This window comes from Callospermophilus lateralis, chromosome 5 (genome assembly GCF_048772815.1).
Source record: "Callospermophilus lateralis isolate mCalLat2 chromosome 5, mCalLat2.hap1, whole genome shotgun sequence".
In the NCBI taxonomy this organism is placed as follows: domain Eukaryota; kingdom Metazoa; phylum Chordata; class Mammalia; order Rodentia; family Sciuridae; genus Callospermophilus; species Callospermophilus lateralis.
This window is the reverse complement of record NC_135309.1, coordinates 72,839,726-72,858,589: the sequence shown is the minus strand read 5'-3', so window position 1 is coordinate 72,858,589 and position 18,864 is coordinate 72,839,726. Positions and strand designations below refer to the sequence as shown.

Genomic DNA, 18,864 nt, shown 5'->3' with positions numbered 1-18,864 from the left:
GATGTTACACAATTTTTTCTTTAGCCATTAGTGCCAGAATTCCTATCTTCATCACAGTGCCGGTGAAGACAAAGATAAAACCAATCTACAGCTTCTGCAATAGCCATCACTGAACTGCTCGCAGAACTTGCCTGGACTATGTATCACTTATATGCATTGTGAACTATCTGTTGGTGCAGCGACTTGTGGTAGTGTTGGGGTATTTTTGCTGATGATGTCATCGGTGGTACAATTTTTCCAAGGAGCCATCAATTGGCTTGGTGTATCTTCCTCCCTTCTGCTTATCATGATCATTCAGCTAAAATTTGGGGGCCAACAGAGGTGAGGCAAAGAACCTCCCCCCCCCCCCCCCCCCCGCTGGTACAAAGACCTCTCCACAGGTGTGGCTGTATACTGGACCGGTAGTCAGTGACGGGTAAGATCCAATTGCGATGGTACCAACCTAAGACAGGAGGCTGACGCTTTGAGGTCAGCTCATCCAATAACGGGTAAGGACCATATGTACTATTGGACAACCTAAGGCAGGCACGGTCCCTAAGCCACATGCTTGTTGTTTAAACAGAGAGGGGAAGATGTTGAGAGCCACAGCTGAAGGGGCCCCAGCAAACTTTCAGACTGCCAGCTGATGATTGGCTCACAGCGGCCCAGCAACATCTAGCTGATTGGCTCCTCTGCGGTGATGCTCATTGGAGATGCTCATTGAGCTGTTTCCCCGCCCTTTCAGACTGCCAGCTGATGATTGGCTCACAGCGGCCCCAGCAACATCTAGCTGATTGGCTCCTCTGCGGTGATGCTCATTGGGCTGTTTCCCTGCCCTTTCAGACCATGGAGCTGCTCATTGGGGGACTTTTTTGGCTCCGTCCACGCGACCCAGCCAATCGGCCTCAAGAGGAGGAGGATTGTGGGAGGTGGAGAGGCTGGTGGTTGTGAGAGAGGCTTGTGGGAAGCCGGTGGTGGCAGTTGGGCTCTGAGGGTTTTTCCTGAGGAGCTGTTTTGTTTGGCGTGTGTGGCTCTAAAAATAAAGTTCGTTTCTTTTGACAAGTGGCTCCTCAATTGTGCCCAGCCAGACTGTGGCACTCAACCACTAAGCCACATCCCCAGCCTTTTTATTTTTTATTTTGAGACAGGGTCTTACTAAGTGCCTGAAGTTGATCATGAACTTGCAATTCTCCACCTCAGCTTCCTGAGTTGCTGGGATTATAGGTGTGGGTCACCATTCCTGGAGAGAAAAAGAATAATACAAAAAAATCCCTGTATAATTCTACTAACCAGAGATAGTTGCTATTAATATCTTGGTTTTATGTATGATCTACTGTAATTTTTCTACACATGTATGGCATTTGATTTGAAATGATAACTGTTTTGTGATATGAAATACCCCTAAATTATACAACTTTAAAGTGTACCTCTAAAGGTCAAATGGACACCCAAATTTTGTCACCTACAGAGAGTTGGTATTTCTGATTCCCAGCTCAGAAATCCTACCATCAAGTCCTGCTTCCTCTATAATCCTAATGCATATTCTCCTTGATAATGCTATCCTTTGTCAAAAATCAAGGAGTAAGAAATCCTGACAGTGGCTCAAGGAAGAAGGTGGATTTTAATTGTTCCCCCATCTTCTTTGTTGAGAATGTCAATAATTTCATAAGAGGTATTGTTTTTTTTTTTTTGGTTGTGATGGGATCAAACCCTGTGTCTTGCACATGCTAGGCAAGTGTTCAATCATTGAGCCAAACCCCCAGCTCCCTTGCTTCATTTTCATTTCATAGGTAGCAAAGATAGAATGTGGAGTGGGCAAGTGGTCATTTGTGTGTATATATATTTTGCCCTTTTTCAGGAAGAGTAGGTTCTATAGCAGACTTAATTCTAGGAAATTTTGTAAATAATCTGGTAAAATTTTTTTAGGCTGTGTGGTGGGGGTAGTTCAGTTGCAGGCATAATTCTTCTGTTTTTATATGCCTGTCTCACAGATGTTGCTAGACATCTTTCAGGTGCATTTAACTGTAGCCCAAACATTGGTAGCCCTAAGTCTGGATTTTTCAAGTGAACTAATATAATATATGCCTAGCAATTCCTGCATGATAGAGAGTGGGTTAGAAAGTTATATTGTAGCACTGTTAATACACACACACACACACACACACACACACATACACAAATGTGTGTGTGTGTGTGTGTGTGTGTGTGTATATTTCAATTAATAGAAGAAGTAGCAAAGAAGAATGACAAAGATCTTTGTATAAGGACATGGAATATCTCCAGAATAAATTAAGTGGAAAAAAAAAAAAGGAAGGTGAAGAGGTGTGTGTAACAAGTTGCCATTTGTGTTAAAATGTGAAAAATAAATTGACATATATGAAATGACTCACCTTTGTCTAAAAATCTCTAGAAGGATATTTTAAAAGCCTAATAATATGAGAGGGGATCTGGGTAGTTAGTGGGCAAAGTTAAAGGATTATTTCCTTCATTGTATTTTTAAAATTCTTTAAAAAGTTTGAACCATGTGATGGTATTAATAAAATATATTGGATTTTTTTTAGTATAATATTATTTGGTTTAAGAAGCAAATAATATGATTGAAGAAACCAAGAAACAAGTTTTAAACTTAATGTTTCCAACTGTTATAAAAAAGTAAGATATTTGGTGGTAATGAGGAATAACTCCACCTAAAAAATTGTGTCCTTTATAAGAAGGATATAATTGAGGATGTTTTCCTGATTAATGAACTTTCTCTTTGCAAATACCATGGAATCAGCATGATATAGTGGCAAGAGCATGGGTTTTGGGATCGGGTGGAGATAAACCCAAATTTTAGTCTTTCCATATACGGGGCTTTATAATGTTGTATAAGTTACTTAACATTTTTGAAGTTCCAACTTCCTCATCTTTAAAATGATTGAAACCTGACTAAGATAATTACAAAGGTTTAATGACATAAATACAAGTGCAACAAATTCGTTCGCTTAGTTTTCCTTTCCTTATATAGATAGACTGACCTGAGTTGGACTAGCATGTAGAAATCAAATGTCTTGAGAAAATGCAGGTTTATGTTAAAGAACTACATGTAAACTAAGTCCCTGGATCTAGGATTTAGTTTGTCAATCTCATATAATGAGGAATGAAGCGTCTTGTTACCTAAGAAGTTTTACAAATCCTTGGGCTATAGTTTCCCTTTCCCTCTCTCTGTCTAAAAGATGGCCATAGCACGTATGCTTCTCTGCTAAACATGTTACAAATACACATCAATAAATCTTCCCACGACCCAGGCATAGTGGCAAGCACACCTGAAATCCCGTTGACTCAGGAGATTAAGATGGGAAAATTGCAAGTTCCAAGCCAGCCTGGATAAATTAATCTCAAAAACAAAAAAGTCGGAGGGAAGGGAGGTTTGGGTGTGTGTGCTGGGGTTGTGGCTCAGTGGTAGAGTGCTCACCTGGCACACATGAGGCACTGGGTTTGATCCTCAGCACCACATAAAAATAAAATAAAGGTATTGTGTCCACCTACAACTAAATATATATATTTAAAAAAAAAATCCCACAAAACAATAGTAGTTAAAAGGGCTGGGGATGTCGCTCAGTGGTATAGCGCCCCCTTGGTTCTGAACAAAATTTCCACCTGTTTTATGTGGGAAAACATTTTATTCTATTATTCATTTTTCATTTTCTAGGGATTGAACCCAGAGCATCATTCATGCAAGGCAAGTACTCTAACACTAAATAAGCTACATCCTCGCCCCAAACCATTTTATTCTAATGCTCACTTCTAACATATTTTTTTTACTTTTGGCGGTACTGGATGTGGATTGAACCCAGGACCTTACACATTTAAGTAAGCACTGTACCTCTGAGCTATATCCTGTTTTTTCAATTTTGATACAAAGTATCCCTAAGCTTCCCAAGCTGGTCTGCAACTTGTGATCCTCTTGCTTCCCAAGTAGCTGGGCTTACAGGCATGTACCACCAAACCTGGTTCTAACAAATTTCTTTTAAAGGAGGGTTTTGCAGTAGACAGTGGCTCAGTCTTTGAAGAAAAAAAAAATCAGTGTATTAAATTTTTTTACTAGTAAAGACTATCTTGGGGCTGGGGATGTGGCTCAAGCGGTAGCCCACTTGCCTGGCATGTGCAGGGTGCTGGGTTCAATCTTCAACACCAAATAAAAATAAAATAAAGATATTAAAAAAAAGCCATGGTTTAAAACAAAAAAAAAATGTAAAAAAAAGAGACTATCTTAAGATAGAATATATTAAAATCAATGTTACCCAATAAATCAAATTAATATTTACCAATATAATTTACATTCAATACATACAGTGTGATTTTACACATTTACCAAATACATGACTTGATATGGTAATTTCTCAGTTTCATTTTTTTTTGTAAAACTACAGGAATATAATATATATAAAGTATTAAATCACAAAATACAGACTGTACATAGCAAACACCCAAATCAGAGACTGAGAGTTCCTAATTCTCATATTGACAAACTACTGATAAGTGTTTTGGGAAAAGGTCCAGGTTTATTAAAAATTAATTATTTATTGAGGTACCGAAGATTGAACCCACCGCAAGGGCTCTTCCACTTAGTTATACCCTTAGCTCTTTTTATTTTAAAACAGGGTCTTGCTGAATTGCTAAGGTTGCCACAAACTTTTTTTTTAATTTTTTTAAGTTGTTGATGGACACAATACCTTTATTTTATTTGTTTATTTTTATATGGTACTGAGGATCAAACCCAGTGTCTCATGCAGTGGTAGGCAAGTGCACTATCACTAAGCCACAGCCCAGGCCCTGGCCTTGAACTTTTTTGATCCTCTGCTTCAGCCCCCTGAGTTCCTGGGATCAGAGGTGTGTGCCAGGTATCTTGGTAAGGTCCAGGTGAAATAAGGATTTTTGCTCAATCATCTCTCTCTGACTATACTCAGGGTTTGGTTGCTAGGCACTGAGAAGATAGTATATTTTTCTCTTTTAAATATAATGGATAAAATGTATATACTCAGGTTTTATTTCCCTCTGTCCTTGAGATTCATTACATTTGTTTAAAGAATTTAATGAGTTTGCTCAGGGAGTTGCATCAGAAATTATTTTTGTATTAGTGGTAGGAATGACAAATAGTTCCTTTGTAATGTTGCACCAGTCAATACCTGTTTTTGCCTAAGGACATATCCATACCAATTCTGGATAATCCAGCTTTGAAGTGGGTTAGGCAGTGCTGTTTCTTTTATTATTGCTTAGTTTGGGCTGTGACCTAGTCACACATGCCTTGAAAACTTAAACAGCACTGAAGGTACAGCCTAATTAAGTTCACAAATACTAGACAGTATACATGACACTTAAAATTTCCCTATTTTCTACAACTTATTTTTAACTATACAGTACATTTACTCAATATGTACATAAAAAAACTCATTTTTTCTTGCATGTGAAATGTCAAAATGGGCAACTACCAAAGTCAAAGAAATGTTAACATGGCAGCATCAACTTAAAAAAAAAATCTTTATTTTTATTCATTTATTTTTATGTGGTACTGAGGATCGAACTCAGGGCCTCACACCTGCGAGGCAAGTGCTCTACCACTGAGATACAGCCCCAGCCCAGCATCAACTTTTAAAGTCATTTAAAAAAATCATTATATTCTTCATAGAATTTTCAGACTTCAGTTTAAAGAAGGTGAAATATTAAGTACTGTACAACCAAGACAGGCAAATCTCTTAGTTTTAAGGAGAAAATGACACATCTTATTTTTTGTCAACCTTTGCTGTCATATGTGGTGACACAGGAGTAGTTGGAACCTGAACATTTTTTAACTTCCTCTACTGATAAAGGAGATAGAGATGGCGAGAGAGGGAGAGTAGGGAGGTAGATACACATCCTTGGAGGAGGAGAATCCTCCAAGTTAGCTTTGTTTTGCATCAGCGTCTGGGTGGAATTGGTTGGGCTGGCAGAACCCAAGACTGGCAGAGAACTCCTGAAGGCAGAAGGGGCAGTGAGTACCAAAATTATTCTTTCCTTTGAGTTTGGCACTTTAGGTCATCACCGAATTTATTCACAACCACCACCCATTGAGGCAGGTACTGATATTATTTCCATTGCACACGGAGTAACATCAAACCCATCAAGGTCACCCAGCAAATAAGTGGCGGCACCAGAACTCAAAACTCCCCTGGAGCACTCCTCCTTCGCTCAGTTCAGCCCTGAGGTTGGATTCAGAGCGCTGTTCGCGGCCTTGGTGGGACAGTTCCCGGTACTGAGAGATGGCGCTGTCCAGCCCCGCTGGCCCGCCGCCTTCCACACGCAAGAGAACGCGGTCCCGCGGGGCGATCGCTCCTAAAGCCCTTAGAATCGCCGCGCCCAGCCACGTCCCAGCATGCGGGAGGGCCGAGTTGCCTCAGGGCGGCCATCTGGAGCTGCTCCCCGGGCTCCCTCAGCTCCGCGCGCCGGGTTCTACTTGGAAAGACCGAACGGTCCGCAGGAAGCGCCCAGCCCCTCGCCCCTTCCCTCTCCGCTCTCTGCCTCCCACTCCCGCCCAAAGAGGCAGAGAGGCAGGGCCAGAGGCAGAAGGGTTAGGCAGCCTCACCTGTCCCAGAGTGACTGACGCTGCGGTCCTCCAACCAGGCATTGGCAGGAAGGTGGGGTCTCGATGAGAACGATTGCTTCTTTCCTCCAATCCCGGTGCAGCTACTTTCCGGCCATAGTCTCGGCACCCGGCGGAGAGCGACAGGTGGAAGCTGCGTTACCTCTGCGCCTCTTGCATCCTTAGCATTCGAGCTTCACCAAGCACAGGGTTAGGTCTACTCCAAATTTTATTAATTCTTGCGAATCGTCACTTCAAGCCCTCATTTTAATCAGAAGTGGAAATTCCCCAGCCCTTTCCCGTCACCTCAGATGGAGGCGGGATGAATAGTACCCTCACCGGCCAATTGTACCACGCGACGTCCTGTGACAAAGTGACCGACACTTTATGGCGCCAATGGAGTTTCCCATTGTTAGGGGTCACTATGACTGACCACAAGGCTAACTAATCCACTTTAAGGTCGTGACGCTACAGTCAGAGAGGCTGGCCAATAGACACAGAAAAGGACCGGAAGTCGGCTCGTGAGGAGTGAGAGGCGGGTGTTCGCAACCGCCTAGGCCTGCGCGGGTCAACGCAGCTTGAGGGCCGCGAGCCAGCGAGCAGCGCGTGACGGAGAGCCTGAGCGACAGGTCACCTTGGCCAATGATCTGCAGCCGCCGGAGAGCTGCAGCCAGTGGCGGGCTGAGGGGGCGGGAGGCAGCAGGTTAGGCAGTGAGAAGTTAGTGGCGCTGCTGGGACGGGGGGAAGGAGACGCTTCTTCCTCCTGCTGCTCCTCTCCTTCCCGGGATCAGCGGCGGCGGTGGCCGCGAGTGACTCGGCAGCGTCTCCGGCTCCGCGTGCGAACCATGCTGACCGACGGCGGAGGCGGCGGCACCTCCTTTGAGGAGGACCTGGACTCTGTGGCTCCGCGATCCGCCCCAGCCGGGGCCTCGGAGCCGCCTCCGCCGGGAGGGGTCGGACTGGGGATCCGCACCGTGAGGCTCTTTGGGGACGCCGGGCCCGCGCCGGGAGTCGGTGGCGGCGGCAGCGCTTCGGGCGGAGGGGACGCGGCGCTGGATTTCAAGTTGGCGGCTGCCGTGCTGAGGACCGGAGGTGGAGGTGGTGCCTCTGGCAGCGATGAGGACGAAGTGTCTGAGGTACGGCTCCAGGACCCCCGCCTCCCACACAGCGTGAGGCATGAATTCTTTTTGGGGCCACCCTCCGGTTTCCCGGGTGCAGCCGTTCTCTGACAGCGGTCGGTTCCCTGGCGGCGGTGGCAGCCATGCGGGCCTCGGGAGCTTTCGGCTTACTCTTCATCTCGTGGCTGGAGCGGGACGGGTTCCCGTCAGCGTCCGTAAACCCACAATAGGGAGTCCTTTGGTCTCTGAGCTTCGCGCGGGAACAGGGACTCCTCAGGCTACCTCCCGCCCACCCCGATTTGGAGATGGGGGAGGGCGGGGTCTTGCCGGAGTCCCTGCCCTTGGTACTGAGGGATACAGCTAACTAGCCCAAAGAGCATTTCTGCTGTTGGCCTCTTAAAGTTGAGGTGTATATTTATTTACCTCCTACCTTACGTATGCCTTGCCTGCATATTTTAAGTGGAGCTCTTATTTTCTTTCTCTAGTTTGAGACAGGTATTAAGTAACTCAGCTTTTAACCCCGAAAAATCACGTGACTCCTGCTCCTGGGACGTTTTGTGAAGTTAGACAGGAAAAGGAAGTTCCAGTGCATCTCTGAGCTTCGGAATAGCTGGATAGCTGAACTCTTGAGATTTTTTGGGCTGGGAGAAGGTGAGGCACCCTACGGACACCTTTTCTTTTGCAGTAAGGGAAATAAGTGATCAATTCTTTCACTTCTTTTAACTCTTACGTGTACGCATTTTTAGGTCTGAGCAATTTAGGATTGTAGGTATCATCTTCTGGGCTCTAGGGAAAACAACACACACATACCACACACTCCAGGGAAAACAACACACGCGTGTGTGCGCGTGCTTGAGCGCACGGCCGCGCATGCACACACAAACACACACACAGTTTTCTATTGACAATGACTTGATATAGTACTGTCCTGTGATGACCATTGTTTATAGTGCTCAGAGTGTTTTTTCTATTTCTGTTCTAAGGTAGGTTTATCCCTTGTGACCAATTATTTTAACCTCTGGTCTTGGTGTTAAAGTACAGGAATTTTCCTGTGTGTACTAATGATCCTTGCTTTTGCATTTGAGAGGAATAAGGAGAAACTGTGAGTTGCAGAATACAATTAGTGCACTGTCTTATCATCCTAAATTTGAATAGGGCTTTCTTTAGATTAAAAATCTTAGTATAACCTGACTCCAACATTTGCTTTCGGAAAAAAAAATGCAGATTATAAAGGGAATAGTCTTTAGAATGTCTGTATCCCAATATAAGAGGAATAACTTCTAAGGGAAGGTGAAAAAGGATTTTATTTGAATAGGCAGTTAGCAGGGAGAGTCTCTGGAGTACCCGTTTTGGGGCTTGTAGAAGGCTTTTATCCTTTTAGTGAAACTTGATGAGAGATGAACCCAGAGCTAGGCAAATGAGGTGGGGGCTCTATAGAGTTTATTTTTCTTTAAAACTTATAAGGGAGAATCTGAAAGGTTCACTTTGACCTAAATGATCGAAAGAGAGTCTCCTTGATTGTCATGGGTAAGATGAAAGATCACTCATTTGCTTTTATATAAGTAGTATTTAAATTTCTTCAGAGGTAGACTGCTAGTGAGCCTCCAAAGTCATAAATCTCTCTCTCTTCCACTCTATATAATTTCGTATGGAGTCACCATACCATGTGGTTAAAGCTGTGAGCACAATCCACACCTTTTGTGTTTTTTGAAGTTTATTGTAGAGGTCACCTGTCTGTGATTCCTACCCATTAGTAGAACAACTTATTCTTCTATTTATTTATATTTTCTGTGCCACAAAAGGACTTAGATAGTAAGTGTATATGTAGAACTCATTAGGATACTCCATAGACGTTAGCCTGATCTAAGGTGATGTTCAGTGTATGTGAAGACTCTCTTAATCTGTGAAGAAAAAATATTTTGTTTCTGTGCCCTATATACCCTCAAGTCATCTGGAGAAGACATTCCGGAATTACCCTTGTCTCTGTTATTTAGTGTGGTAGGGTATAGTCTATGCTTTTTTTTTTTTTTTTAAATATTTATTTTTTAGCTTTAGGTGGACACAATATCTTTATTTTACTTTTATGTGGTGCTGAGGATCGAACCCAGTGCCTCATGCATGCCAGGTGAGCGCGCTACTACTTGAGCCATATTCCCCAGCCCTAGTCTATGCTTTTTTGAGTGAAATTATTATTTTTGTAGTTATAGATGGACAGCATGCTTTGTTTCATTTTTATGTGGTGCTAAGGATTGAACCTAGTGCCTCACACATGCTAGGCAAGTGCTCTGCCACCCAGCTACGGCCCCAGCCCCAGATGAGCTGTTTTCTTCCATATTATTGCTTTTGAATTTCTAGTATTAAGAGATCATAAATAATGTTCTTCAAAAAAATACTCCCTAACTAGCATTTGATGAAAAGTACTAAAATTCTCATTTTCATCATTCTAAATATTTTAGAACTATGTTCCTAGACTTCCTAAAAGATAATGAATTGTGTGTGGTTTAATAGGGCAGGACATGGTGAGAAGTGAATAAAAATTTATTGAAGTACTATACCTTTTGTGCACAGAGGCCTAGATATTCTAAGGACCTCTTTTTCTCTATTAGAGCCAAGAGCTGGAAAAAAAAACAAACAAGCTGCTTTCCCTCATTGGGCAAGTCAAAAGACCTTTTGGTTAGTTTGAGGAAGGGACTTAGGTCTATTAGTAATTTCTTTTAGTAAATATTAGATTTGTGCTATCTTAGGAAGTGCCATCATTTGTAACCACCCTCCCCTCCTTTTTTTTTTTTTTTTTTTGGTACTGGGAATTGAACCCAGGGGTGCTTAACCGCTGAACCACATCCCCAGCCCATTTTTATATTTTATTTAGAGATAGAGTCACCATGAGTTGCTTAGAGCTTCACTAAGTTGCTGAAGCTGGCTTTGAATTTGTGATTTTCCTGTCTCAGCCTCCCAAGCTGCTGAGAGTAGAGGTGTATGACACCATGCCTGACTAGCCTTATTTTTTTAAAAACGCTGGGGTAAATATCTCTTTTATTTTTCTTTAGGCATATTGAATGTTTTTTTTTTTTTAATTTTTTTAGTTGTAGATGGGCACAATACCTTCGTTTATTTTTATGTGGTGCTGAGAATTGAACCCAGTGCCTCACGTGCTTTACCACTGAGCCACAACCCCAGGGCCTATATTGAGTGTATTCTTTAGCTAAGGCCTTGAATAGAAGAGTCTTATTGAAATATACCAATGATTAATAGTAGATGTTGGGTTAAAATTTTTTTTAAAAACCAGCTTTTATTTGGAATGGTACAGAGAAGATATGAGTATTGGCCCCGTGCAAGGATGACACACAAATTTGGGAAGTGTTCCATATTTTTCTGGCACTAAAAAATAATAAAAATTAAAAAAAAAACAGTTTCTGTTACTTTCAGAATCATAATCTTTATATTTTTTAAGCAAGTTGAAAGAAAAATAGAAAGTTCCTAAAGAACAAACTTGGTGAGGTTTATAATTTTTGTTTTTCTGTCATAAGAATGTATGCATATGCTGTATATATAAGTATGAAATCTCCTTTTAAAATTAATACAGTCTGGTGAAAAGTTCAGTGTATATATAGTAGATATAACATGGAAAGTAAAAGTCCTTGCCTCCCCATCAACTCTTTAACTCTCTCATTAAGACAACTAGTATTAAAATTTTTCTTTCAATAAATTTTCTAGGCTTATTTGTGTGTGTGTGTTTATATACATTCACTTTTGGGGGAGTACTGGGTGTATGCCTAATGGCATTTTACTATTAAGCTACATCCCCACCCCTTTTAATTTTTTTCAGTTTTGAGGCAGGGTCTTGTGAAGTTGCTGAGACTGGCTTTAAACTTGCAGTTTATCTGCTTTAGCCTCCTGAATCTCTAGGATTACAGACATGTGCCACTACTTCCAGTTTCTACCTTCACTTTAAACATAAATTAGAAAAGATAGCTTTATACTTCATTGAAATTTCCTCTTTTCTTTTCTTTTTTTGAAGAGGAAAAGTTAAGCTGACACTCAGAGTTTCAGCAGTCTCAATCCATAGATGGCCAGCTCTGTAGTTCTGGGCCCAAGGCGAGGCAAGAGCACCATGGTGGAAGGGTGTGGCAGAGGAATTTTTTTTTCTTGAGGCATTTACCAGAAATTGAATACATCTCTAAAATTATAGGACAAACCTTATAGAGGTTTTTATTTTTCTCTGACAATTTACCACAAGGCCCTGAGTTCAATCCCTAGCACCACAAACAACAACAATAACAACAAAACACCACAGGCCAGCATAGAAATCCCATCCTGATTTTTCTCCAGTAGTAAGTCATCTGGGTCATTTCCTTTAGAGTTACTTAAAATCTATAATGTAGAGCAGAATTTCTCAGTAGCAACATATTGACATTTTGGGCCAGATAATTCTTTGTTTTGAGGGGGTTTCCTATGCTTTTGTACCATTTCTGGCCTCTATCCACTAGATGCCAGTAAAACCCACCTAATTGTGATAGCCCAAAATTCTTTAAACATTGCCATGTCTCCTGAGAGCAAAATCACCCTTGTTGAGAACCATTAGTTTAGAGGCCATTTTTGGCAGGGATGGCAATTTTGTCCTGCATATTCTATATTCAAACTTTAGGTAAACAAGATGAGTCACTGTTTTTAATAGCATCTCAGAGCTTATACTCATAATCTGAACAAGGGAGAAATAGAAAGAAGGTACTGAAAAGTTTCCAGTGAAATTAGCATGTACTGCTGTAAATCTTCTATGGCAAATTTATCATTTTGGGGGCTGGGTTGTAGCTCAATGGTGGAGCGCTTTCCTAGCATGTGTGAGGCACTGGGCTCAATCCTCAGTACCATATAAAAATAAATAAATAAAATAAAGACATTGTGTCCATCTATAACTAAAAAAATTTTTTTTAAATTATCATTTTGGGTAATTATGACTTAAGATATATTATTTTCAAGTTCAGTTATTTTCCATGAAAATGAACTTAAAAAAAAACTTTTATGAAGATTTTAAGTTTGTTAAGGTAGAAAGGGTTTATTCCACAAAGTATCATCACTAGAAATACATTATCAGGAAGTAGAATTTTGAAATTTTAATAGGCAAATTTTGAAGACATTGAAAATACTTACTGAATAAAAAGTTACATGTTGTTACTGTAACAATTTGTTATATAATGCAAGAATATCAGCTTTGCACAAGCTTCATTCTGTAAAGCCTTAAGGCTTTAGTATAAACTGATGAGTTGATGATTCTGGTTATATGAATTAGGAATAATGGGTCAATGTGGAGTTGAGTAGTATGGGTGGAGGAAAACCTTATTGTGAAATTTGGAGTGTCAGGTTTTTTGTTTTATTTTTATTGAGTACATTTTGAATAGGTGGTTACAGTCATACAGCTCATAAACAAAAGCAATATAAGGGCAGATAAGTGAAGTCTTGGTTCCACCCCTACTCCCACCTATCCTGCACTCTATACTCTAGTCATATATTCTTTTAGAATTTTTTAATGAAAATACAGTTTTATTTTTGTGATTCTGGGGACTGAGCCCAAGTCCTCAGATGTGCTAGGTAAGGAAGGTATCTACTGCTGTGCTACACTCCCAGCCCCACAAGTATATATTTTTATTTTTCCTGTTGTCACATAAAAGGCAACACATTATTCATGTGAGATTTAAAAAAAATTATATTTGTAGATGGACACCATGCTTTTGTTTCATTTTTATATTGTGCTAAGGATCGAACCCGGTGCCTCATACGTGATAGGCAAGTCCTCTGCCACTGAGCTGCAGCTTCAGCCCCCATGTGAGATTTTTTTTTTTAAATGACAAATTTGAGAGTGATTTAAACTAAAAAAAAAGGTTGGGGGTGTGACTCTGTGATAGAGCTGTTGCCTAGTATGTGAGAGGCCCTAGATTCTATCCCTAACACTCACTTCAAAAAAAGAAAAAAAGTTTTTAAGTGATAAATCATATTATGCATCCAGCACAGAGATGAGTTTAAGCAATTCTCTTTTTTAAAATATATATTTTTTAGTTGTCAATGGATCTTATGTTGTGCTGAGAATCAGAACCCAGTGCTTCACACATGCTAGGTAAGTGCCCTACCACTGAGCAACCCCAACCCTAAGCACATTCTCTCTCTCTCTCTCTCTTTTTTTTTTTTTTTGTCGTGCTGGGGATTGAACCCAGGACCTTATACATGTAAGGCAAGCATTTTACCAAATGAACTATATCCCAGCTCGAGCATATTCTCTTTTGAGCCTGTCTGATAGTAGTGGTAGTAGAGTGATGATGGACTAGATGACCTCTGCAAATCAATCTGGTATTTCTGATTCATTGATAGGTAAGATAATATTTCTTTAAAGAAAAGGCAGTTTTTAAAAGTATTGAAGTGTTGACCTGGAGTTGGCAAATGAAGAGAAAATAAATGCCCCGCCTACCTTTTTTTTTTTTAACCATGGATTGAAACTAGGGGCGCTTAACCACTGAGCCACATCCGCAGTCCTTTTATGTTTTGTTTGAAACAGGGTCTTGACAAGTTGCTTACAACCTCACTAAGTTGCTGAGGCTGGCTTTGAACTCCCAATTCTTCTGCCTCAGCTGTCAAACTGCTGGGATTACAGGTGTGTGCCACCATGCCTAGCTATTTACCTTCTCTTAGAACCAGAGTTGTAAGAAATTTAATTGAACTGATTTAGTATGTCTTTCTTTTTGGATCTTGTTGATCATATTTCCCTCTCCTTTTGCTTATCTGTAAAGTCATGGAATCTTGGTGATAATCCTTTCATCTCATTTTAGGTAACTGCTAGAATTTATTGAGTGCTTATTATTAATAGTTTTGTACTAGATACTTTGTTATTTTGCTTTTTTTTCTAATTATATATCTTAGGTGTAGGTGGACACAATACCTTTATTTTATTTATTTATTTGTGGTGCTGAGGATTGAACCCAGGGCCTCACACATGCTAGGTGAGCACTCTACCACTGAGCCACAACCCCAGCCCATTTTTGCTTGTTTTAACACTCCTTTGAGGTATCATCTACATAGATGAATAAAGGTAGGCTCAGAGAAATGAAATAATGAATCAAAAATTAACAAAGTATTGGGGGCTGGGTTCTGACTCAGTGATAGAGCACTTGCCTAGCATGTGTGAGGCCCTGGGTTCGATCCTCAGCACCAAATAAAAATAAATAAAGGTATTGTGTCCAACTACAGCTAAAAAAAAAAAAAAAAAAAGTTAAAAAAAAATGTTACCCAGCTAGTGAGTGATAAAGGTAGGATTAGAATCCAGTACTGCATTCAGAGCCCAAGCTTTTCTTTTTGCTTCTTCACAAAGAAATAGGTAAGGTTTGATTACCAAATGCTGTTTCTCTAATAAATTATTGCTAAGTCCTTGTATATATATATTTTTAATATTTATTTTTTAGTTATTGGTGGATACAGTGTCTTTATTTTACTTTATGTGGTGCTGAGGATCAAATCCAGTGCCTCATGCATCCTAGGTGAGTGCTCAACCTATATAAATTTTTAGCTCTAAAGTGACATGAAGAAAATAAAGCCAATATAGTAAATTTATCATAAAATGATTTTTTTCTATTTTGAGATAATGTCCTTCCTACTTTTGCAAAATGCATTTTGAAGATGGAAAATTTTATATGATGTTTATTTATTTTTTGCAGTGCCTGGGCGCATGCTAGGCAAATGCTCACCATTGTATATTTCCAGTTCTACAAAATTAATTTTAAAAGTACCCATACTTGGTCTGGGAGTGTAGCTCAGTGGTCGAGAACTTCTCTAGTATGCAAGAGGTCCTAGGTTCCAAGTTGGAAACTTCACATCAGGATCTGGGTAAAGCCTCAAAAACAGCAATCATTGGGCTGAATGATTTATCTAGGATCAATTCACAGCTTAAGGTGTAGCAGGACTAGAAAAGAGAGGTAATCTGATTCCCATTCTAGTTATCTTATCTGTTAGATTGTCTTGCCATTTCTTCTGATGCATTGTACCAATGAATTTAATTGCTCAAGCAATGGCTATCTTAAACTAGCATTATAATCCATAGTTGGCTTTGTTGGAAAAGTTTTTTAGTTTTGTTTTTTGGTGATACTGGGGTTTAAACCCCAGGGTCACTCTGACAGTATGCTACAGATCTTTTTATTTTATTTTTTTATTTTGAGACAGGGTCTTGCTAAGTTGTTAAGTAAGGCTGAACTCAAACTTGCAATCCTCCTGCCTCAGCCTTCCATGCAGCTGGGATTACAGGTGTGTGCCTCCACACCAAGTTTGAAAAGTTTTATATAGATCAGTTTATTAGGGAGGTGTGCCTTTGAGTACCATTGAGTATTAGAAGGAAGTAATTTTGGAATGAAATTACTTGAAAAGTGCGGGCTTTCATTATTAATTTTAAAAGGATTAAGAAATAATTAAAACCATTGATAATATAAAGACATGACCAGCTTTGCATCTTAGAAACATTGGCTTTACAATATTGTTAAATTTTAATTATTTTGTAAAAATTAAAATATGTGTGCTATTCTGTTACTAATTAACAACAGCTCTTGGTTCCTATAAATGAAGATCCATTGCCTTAAGGCAACTGATTGACTGGATTTTACCTAAACCAGAAAGAATTGAAACATTGTATATAAGTTTCTTTTTATTTGCTGAACTGAATTTGGCAACTGTTTGTCAAAGAGTACATTTTGCTTTTGTCCCTGCTATGCACATGATCTGTGCTCACAGTTACCCCCTTACTGAATAGATGCTGTTTTCAATAGTAGAAAAGGGTGCTTTTTAAAATGTAGACATCCCACTATATTCTAATGATTTGATTCACTTTCATTAGTACACAATTTTGAAAAGAGAAAGGCAAGGATACACTAGGGATGATCCCTTAGGACCAAAAATTTGAACAATAGAGTCGTTTATGAATTTGCCAAGGTGCATTTGGTGTGTTTAATAGTTTGTAATGAGAACAGTTGGACTGAGAATAAAGTTTGTATTTTTAAATTATGATAAAATAGCCATAATATAAAAATTTACCATTTTATCTTAAAAAAATGTGTTTAGTTATAGATGGACACAATACCTTTATTTTTATGTTGTGCTGATTGGACCCAGTGACTCCCATGGGTGAGGCAAGCACTCTAATACTGAGCTACGACCCCTGCTTTTACCATTTTATCTTTTTGTTTTTAAATTGTGCTTAAAAAATACATACACACACACACACACACACACATATATATATATATATATATGTATCTATATTTAGATATATATCTATGGTGTGTATATATTTGTACATATACGTATATAATGGTGTATGTATATATCTATACATATATAGTATATATGTATACCATATATGAACACACACACACCATTTTAACCAGTGTAGTTCATTATAGTTCATTGGCATTAAATACGATGGATGACATTATTGTGTGATATCACCAGCAGCCAGCAACTCCAGAACTTATTCAACTTCCCAAACTTAGATTCAATACCCATTAAACAATAATCTCCCATTTTCCCCACCTGCCAGCTCCTGGCAATCATCATTTTTGTCTTGCTGGATTTAACTCTTTGACTATCTTATTTACCTCATATGATTGGAATCATGCAGTATTTATCCTGTGACTGGCTTTATTGACTTAGCATAATATCTTCAAAGTTCATCCAGAAGTAGCATGTATCAGAATTTTATTCCATTTTTAAGCTAAATAAAAAAAATAATATTCCATTGTGTGTGTATAAATATTTTATTTGTTGATGAATACTTGAATGGCTTCTACCTTTTGGCTATTGTAATTAATACTGCTATGAATAGATCTATAAACATTTTTTTTTGAGACTTTGCATTTCATTCTTTTTAGTATATAACCAGAAGTGGAATTGTTGGATTGAATGATAATTCTATTTTTAATTTTTTTTGAGGAACTGCCATATTGTCTTCCGTAGCAGCTATACTGTTTTACATTCCTACCAGCAGTGCTCAGGGATTCCAATTTCTTCACATTTTAGCCAACACTTATTTTTCTGTTTTTTGTTGTTTTGGTAATAGCCGTCCTAATGGGTAGGACGTGGTATCTTATTATGGTTTTGATTTTCATTTCTCATGATTTGTAGTGTTAAGTATCTTTGTGTGCTTTTATTGGCCATTTATCTGTCTTTGGAGAAATGTCCACTCAAGTCTTCTGCAGTTTAAAAAATTGATTTTTAAATTATTTTTAGATGTACATGACAGTAGAGTGTATTTTAACATATATACATGGAGTATAACTTCCCATTCTTGTGGTTGTACATGATGTGGAGTTACACTGGTCGTGTATTCATATGTGAACATAGGAAAGTTATTTCCAATTCATTCTACTATCTCCTCTGTCCCTGTCTTCTATCCCTTCCCTTCATTCCCCTTTGTTTAATTCAATGAAATTCTATTCTTTCCTGCCCCGTCTTTGCACATTTTTTAATTGGGTTGTTTCATTGTTTAGTTGTAGAAATTCCTTAAATATTCTGCATCTTTTTAAAAAATATTTATTTATTTTTTTTAGTTTTAGGTAGACACAATATCCTTATTTTACACTTATGTGATGCTGAGGATTGAATCCAGTGCCTCATGCATGCTAGGTGAGCACTATACTACTGAGCCACAACCCCAGCCCTAGTATTCTGCATCTTAACTATATCCTGTATCCTGCATATTAACTTCTTGCTAGATACATGATTTGCAAATATTTGCTCTCATTCTATGGGTTGTCTTTTTACTCTGAGGATGTACCCTTTCATGAACAAAAGTTTTAATTTTAGTGAAGTCTAATTTGTCTATTTTTTGTTATCGATATCTGTGCTTTTGGTATCACATCAAGGAAGTCATTGCCAAATCCATTATGAAGATCTTCTCTGATGTTTTCTTCTAAGAGTTTTATAATTCTAGCTCTTAAATGTATGTATACCTTTGATTCCTTTTAGTTAATTTTTTTATATGTATAAGGTAGGGATCCAATTTCATGCTTTTGTGTGTGTATATATGTCCAATTTTTCAAATGCCATTTGTTGAAGACAAATGGTAGTGGCAGTTTTTTAAAAAATCTGTTAACTAAAGCTGGATGTGAAGGCACCCTGTCTCAAAAAAAGGGGAGGGAGCTG

General features: G+C 39.1%; 1 protein-coding gene and 1 non-coding gene across 5 annotated transcripts in view; both read left to right on the top strand.

The window, feature by feature from the left end:
• The first annotated feature begins 7,309 nt into the window (after positions 1–7,309).
• The window catches only part of Ankhd1 (ankyrin repeat and KH domain containing 1), a 138,295-nt gene continuing 126,740 nt past the window's right edge, over positions 7,310–18,864 (top strand). For 2 of the 4 annotated variants that reach the window (XM_076856860.1, XM_076856858.1), the window contains exon 1: positions 7,310–7,713. In XM_076856860.1, coding sequence (XP_076712975.1) covers positions 7,423–7,713 — 291 coding nt within the window. In that variant the 5' untranslated portion in view covers positions 7,310–7,422. The remainder of the gene's footprint in view (positions 7,714–18,864) is intronic. The other 2 variants (XM_076856862.1, XM_076856861.1) reach the window with 2 other exon arrangements.
• Positions 10,965–11,067, top strand: LOC143400533 (U6 spliceosomal RNA). Its single transcript, XR_013091458.1, has one exon. It is a non-coding gene; the product is annotated as a U6 spliceosomal RNA (small nuclear RNA).